Source organism: Oryctolagus cuniculus, chromosome 5 (assembly GCF_051225735.1).
Source record: "Oryctolagus cuniculus isolate XC-2025 breed Fujian yellow rabbit chromosome 5, ASM5122573v1, whole genome shotgun sequence".
Lineage (NCBI taxonomy): Eukaryota > Metazoa > Chordata > Mammalia > Lagomorpha > Leporidae > Oryctolagus > Oryctolagus cuniculus.
The window spans coordinates 89011480-89017855 of record NC_142871.1 but is presented as its reverse complement, the minus strand read 5'-3'; the positions used below and the strand labels follow the sequence as shown (position 1 = coordinate 89017855).

The following is a 6376-nucleotide window of genomic DNA, read 5'->3' as shown; positions in this document are numbered from 1 at the left end:
GTCGCCACGCCCCCCGGCCAATCACGGCGGGCGAGGGCCCGCTGGCCCCGCCCCGGCCTCCTCGGCGGTCACGCGCAGCTCGCGCCTGCAGAACTGCGGTTGCGGTTCTGAGCGGGCTCTGGGGCTGTTTCCATTGAATGACCAGGAAGGGTGAGGCCCCGCGATGGCCCGGGGGTTGGGGCCGAGGGTCCAGAGCCAGGCGGCCGCGGATAGGCAGCCTCCCATCTCCAAGTCGGGGCGCGGGGAGAGGCAGGTCCTTTGGTGTCGGGAAGCCGGGGTACCCGGTGGTCCTGGATGGGGTCGGGGGCGGGGGAACCCGGCCTCGATCTGGGAGGTCTGACAAGGTGGCCTCCACCGCAGTGGGCGCCATCCCTTTCTCGATCGGTGATGTCATCTCCCAAACTGTTGAATTCGGGGAGCCTCCTGGGGCCATTACTGCCTCTGCTTGTGCTCCCTTTCCAGCGAGCTCGCTCTAAATGTCATTCATTTATTTACTCCTAAGCCCCCCGCCCTTGCCCGGGCCCCTGGGTGCCTAGGCGGGGTGAATCCCACTCGTCCGGAATTCCCAGGATGCTGTCCCAGGCTACTGTGGCTCAAGGGAGAGGAAGAAAGGACCTCCCTAAAAGGCGTTGGGGGCGGCGGTACCCTCGCGACTCTGGCTCTGTGAGGCCCAGAGCCCCTCCCCGCGCGCTGAGGCCCTACTCCGCACCCAGCTGCTCCGCCCAAGCCTGAGACCCGCTTCCAGACCTGGGCCCCTGCCCTGCCCGGAATTCAGGCTGCGGGGCGTCCACAGGTGTGGTTCTCCAACCACCTGCAGCCAGCGCGACTATCCAAACACCTGTTGCAAGCTCAGATTCCCAGCTTTAGATCGGGAGGTGGGTGGAGGGAAACGGGACTGGGAACCTGGATTGTATTGGAGCCTTTTAGGGAATGCTGTGCATACTAGATGTGGGAAGAGGCGATAAAGCAGGGGGGTGCAAATGTCCTGGTTGGGTCCCCCAGCTGGCAGAGCGAACCGCTCCTGCGGAACTGCTTGTCCATAAAGGGACCTGCGGGAAATTTTGCTGGACAGCAGCTGACATTGGCAAACTCAGTGTCTCTGCCTTTCCAGGCTTCCGGGCAGGTGGATTTTGAGACAACATGTCGGCTTCGGTGAAAGAAAGCCTTCAGCTTCAGCTACTGGAAATGGAAATGCTGCTTTCCATGTTTCCTAACCAAGGAGAAGTAAAGCTTGAAGATGTAAATGCCTTGACGAATATAAAGAGATATTTGGAAGGCACCAGGGAAGCGCTACCACCAAAAATCGAATTTGTGATTACGCTCCAGATTGAGGAGCCCAAGGTGGGTGCCCAGTTTTTTTTTTTTAACTTTTATTTAATGAATATAAATTTCCAAAGTACAGCTTATGGATTACAATGCCCCCCCCCATAACTTCCCTCCCACCCGCAACCCTCCCCTTTCCCTCTCCCCCTCCCCTTCCATTCACATCAAGATTCATTTTCATTTCTCTTATATACAGGAGATCAGTTTAGTATAAAGTAGATTTCAACAGTTTGCACCCACGTAGAAACACAAAGTGAAAAATACTGTTTGAGTACTAGTTATAGCATTAAATCACAATGTACAGCACACTAAGGACAGAGATCCTACATGAAGAGTAAGTGCACAGTGACTCCTGTTGTTGACTTAACAAATTGACACTCTTGTTTATGGCATCAGTAATCACCCCAGGCTCTTGTCATGAGCTGCCAAGGCTATGGAAGCCCCGAGTTTACCGACTGATCATATTTAGACAATGCCATGGTCAAAGTGGAAGTTCTCTCCTCCCTTCAGAGAAAGGTACCTCCTTCTTTGATGGCCTGTTCTTTCCACTGGGATCTCACTCGCAGAGATCTTTCATTTAGGTCATTTTTTTCTTTTTTCTTTTTTTTTTTTTTTTTTTTTTCCAGAGTGTCTTGGCTTTCCATGCCTGAAATACTCTCATGGGTGCCCAGTTTTTTAACCAGAACACCTGGAACATGAGTTTCCTGTCCAGCAAATAAGATGGAACCTTCCAGATGCTTATTCCCTTTTCTTGACTGAAAGCAGAATGTATACAATATGAAAGGCTTCATCTACTGCCTTCTGCAGATATCCTGGGTTTTATATAAACACACACACCTTTTGCACAAATATGCCTCGCATTTTTATAGGACATGTCTTGCAGTCTTAAACAATCAGTTATTCTGTTCACTCACAGTTGCTTACCAGTCTGCCTCACGTTATGGAGTACCTTTTACACGTATCACACAAATCTAAACACTAGCTGTAGAAAAGCTGGCATTTAAGGAGTGAATGAACTTTTTGTTTTGTTTTTGTTTTTGATGGCACCATACACAGAAAACAAATATAGATACAGAATCTAAATGTTATAAATTAATTTACCTGCTTCTCATCCTTTTATCTGCAACAACACTAGCATGGCCTAGGTAACACGTGGCTTTGGCATTTGAGAACACAGTGTTAGCTCTCCTCCTCAGTCCCCAGCTGCCTTTCCCTCAGAGAATTCCTGCTTCCCCAGGCTGTATTCTGTCCTGCTGGTTACACACAGCGAGGAAACCCTGAACTTTCCATAGTAACGCTTCTCACAGCTGAACTTAAATATGCTGTGTGTAGTTACTTGTTCAATGTGTGTCTTCTTCACTAGTCTCTGGATTTGGTGAGGACACAAATAGTGTCTGGCATCTTCATTTTTTAAGCCCAGTACAGGGCACCCAGCACATGTAGTTAGTTGTTCAATAAATACTTGACAAAATGCATCAATGGAAGGAATGATGTATGTACAGTACTTGGTACGTGATTGGCACAACAATCACAGTAGCTTTCATTTATCAAAATCATGCAGCTGCCATTGATAAATTAGCGTGTGTGATTTTACACTCTTTATCTGATTTTCATTTTAAGGTGAAAATTGATTTGCAAGTCACCATGCCTCACAGCTACCCCTACGTAGCACTGCAGCTGTTTGGACGGTCACCTGAGCTTGACAGACAGCAGCAGCTGCTTCTCAACAAAGATCTCACTTCCTACATCGGGACTTTTGACCCAGGTGAGCTGTGTGTGTGCGCAGCAGTCCAGTGGCTACAAGACAACAGTGTGTCCTACTTCCTGAGCAGAAAGCTCGTGTATGAACCATCTACCCAGGCAAAGCCCATCAAGAACACGTTCATCCGCATGTGGATCTACAGCCACCATATATACCAGCAGGACCTAAGGAAAAAGATTTTGGAAGTGGGGAAAAGGTTGGATGTGACGGGATTTTGCATGACAGGAAAGCCCGGTATAATCTGCGTGGAGGGTTTCAAAGAGCACTGCGAGGAGTTCTGGCACACAATCAGGTACCCCAACTGGAAGCACATTTCCTGTAAGCATGCAGAAAGCACCGAGACCGAAGGAGATGGCGAGGACCTGCGTCTTTTCCATTCTTTTGAAGAATTACTCCTTGAGGCCCACGGTGACTACGGATTAAGGAATGACTATCACATGAATCTGGGCCAGTTCTTAGAATTTCTCAAGAAACACAAAAGTGAGCATGTTTTTCAGATACTATTTGGCATTGAGAGCAAAAGCTCAGAGTCCTAGGAAGTCATTAAGAGGCCGGTATTTGTAAGTTCACTCAGTATTGATGTTAACAAGACCAAAGTACAAAGGCCAAGGCTGTGTAGCATCCTTGGTGGAAGACCTAGCTCCAGGATTTTTACCTGGTAATGAGTTTCAACTGGTCATGAAATGAAAGGGCCTTTTAACTTTATAACTGTAAAGTTGTGATGTTATCTTCTTGTATTAAGTCACTTGAAACAATTTCATTGTAAGTTAATAAAACATTTAACCAGTGGAGTTGATTTAAGACGAGTCCAAAACCCAGTTAACATCAAACAGCAGACTGCAGTTGTATATTCATAAATATTAATAACATTCCTCCTTTTCATGATGCCAGTACACGGGTGACATGCCAACTTGTCTTTCGTTATTTTAGATGAGTTCTAAATCAAGGATAAAATGCGACAAAGGGAGAGCACATGTTTACTACATTTCTTGACGTTAAACCTCTGATTTGAGTGTTTTCTTTGAGTTACACTAGATCCAGACAGCAAGGGCAGAGGAATCATAGCAATGAAGCCACAAGAGGAATGAAGATGATGCACAATGCTACGTGTTCTTTTTCTGGCTGCTTCTATCAGTTGATTAATGATACTAGCAATATTCTTTGCCCAGTTCTTATCCACAAAATAAATATGGCTTCTTGTCTACAGAGTGTTGAGAGGGGACCAGTGTGGATGACTGCACTGTCACCTTATTAGTGGGGGAACAAAAAAGTACGTTTCGGTGTTAAGTCAGTGCTATCTATTCTGAAAATTCGGAACTCTGCTAGCTGTTTTCAAAAGTTTAATGATAACTCATCAAGTAGCTCCTGTGGCGCCTTCTCACTGCCGGGTCCCCAGCCCTCCCCAAGAATGTCCGGGTGTCTCAGATGCCTCCGCAGCCTTCCCTGTTGCCATGGTCCCTCCTCAGCAACTGCCACCCTCTCCTGGGGAACATTCCACCCTCCTGCTGGGCGCCAGGCAACTCACTCGTGTCCTGGACCCCTCAGAATGCCGGAACTGGATGACAGGATTTGGTAACATGGAGGGGAGAGTTTTGGTCCCCATTTCTCCACACATTCTGTTGGATGGCGTGTTGTGTGTGCTGAGTGTGCAGAACTTCTAAGAACAGTCCTCCCCCTTTTCTGTCTGTGTGTCTAGGATGCAGACCGTTGTCCTTCTGTTAGGAGATATAACAGAGCAAGGGGTTGGAACTAAGCAGACTCTTTTGTGCCTGTGAAAGCCTTGGAACTGGGTTCATTTTTTAATTTAATATTTATTTTACAGTTGCAGAGAGAGGGAGGCAGAGATCTTCAAATCCGCTGGTTTAGTTCCCAGATGGCTGCAATGGCCAGGGCTGAGGCAAGCAGAAGCCAGGATCCAGGAACCAGGACCTTCATCCAGGTCTCCCACATGGGTGCAGGGGCCCAGGCACTTGGGCCATCTTCCACTGCTTTTCCCAGGCCAGTAGCAGGGAGCTGGATCAGAAGTGGAGGAACCAGGATCCAAACCAGCACCCATATGGGATGCAGGCATTGCAGGCAGCAGTTTTACCTGCTACACAACGCCAGCCCCTCTGCCCGCTTTCTTAGCTCAGAATGGCTTTCCTCTGAGGGCATTATTGGACCTTCAAGTTTGTTGTGTGGGCCTTTCCTGCCAGACCACCTGCCCATTCGTGTTGTAACCCTGCCTTGGCTGTGACTCGAAGTCGCACTTCACTTACATATGGAGGGAGAAAGGACGGCTCACCTTGCCAAGGACTCCTTTCTCAGTGCTTACCGGGGCTGAGTGTGGGAGTCATCCCTCCACACCGCCTCCCCCTGCTCTGAATAGGATAGTTAGCATTCACAAGGTGCGGGCCTCAAAGAGATACAACCTTTTTTTCCTTTGAAATGAGTAAGTACCTACCTCACAGGAAGTTCTAATAATTAACTAGCAAAAGTTGCTACAGAAGGATACATAAACAAGCTTAAAGAGCTAAAATATGGAACAATTTGATTCTTTATATAGCTCACTAATCAAAGCGAACAAATTCTAGCTTTTGAATTCTTTACTGTTTCTGGAACTGTTTGTGATAGTAATTTGTCAGAATGTACTTTTACATGCCCCGTATGAGCACTCAATGGAAACTTCTATTAGAAGCGCTCACAATAGACATTATGGGAGAAGCGTAAGTTTTATAGAAGAAATATACTCTAAATATAATAATTCAAAACTTTGCATGTATACTAGACTGCTGGTCTTCTGGCTGTGTTTATCCAGCCTGATAGGAGCATTCACATCAGTGTCTCTCTCTGTCACACACACACACACACACCCCACTTTGGGGAACTGCCCCTTCCCTCTATGGTTTGGGAGAAGGTGAATGAAACCAAGTTGCCCTCAGGCAGCTTCTGGAGAGATGGCTGTGCACTCTTGCTGTTGACGTGCCTCATGGCTCCACACTTCCGGCCTACCGAATGCACAGTAGCACAGCACCTCCTTGGAACTATACAACATTGTCCCCTTTTTTTCTTGGAAGTCAGAATCAGCATCTGTTAAGAATCAAGACTCAGTAATTTAAAACATTTTAAATATTTTTTAATTTTATTTGAAAGAAGAGTTAGAGAGAGGAGAGACAGAGGGATCTTTCATCTGCTGGTTCACTCCTAAACTGGCCAAAATGGCCAGGGCTGGGCCAGGCAAAAGCCTGGAGCCCTGAACCCCTTCCACATTCCCCACATGGGTGGAAGGGGCCCAAGCACTAGGCCATCTTA

General features: G+C 47.4%; 1 protein-coding gene across 2 annotated transcripts; it reads left to right on the top strand.

Moving 5' to 3' along the window:
• The first annotated feature begins 14 nt into the window (after window positions 1-14).
• Window positions 15-3876, top strand: RWDD2A (RWD domain containing 2A). 2 transcript variants are annotated; one of them, XM_008263156.5, is made up of 3 exons: window positions 15-150; window positions 1112-1341; window positions 2944-3876. In XM_008263156.5, exons 2-3 carry the CDS (start codon window positions 1141-1143, stop codon window positions 3619-3621), a joined length of 879 nt encoding a protein of 292 aa, XP_008261378.3. In that variant the 5' UTR covers window positions 15-150; window positions 1112-1140; the 3' UTR covers window positions 3622-3876. The 2 variants fall into 2 exon arrangements, with proteins under 2 accessions (XP_008261378.3, XP_017200742.3); XM_017345253.4 differs by having other exon boundaries at window positions 67-875.
• The last annotated feature ends 2500 nt before the right edge of the window (window positions 3877-6376 follow it).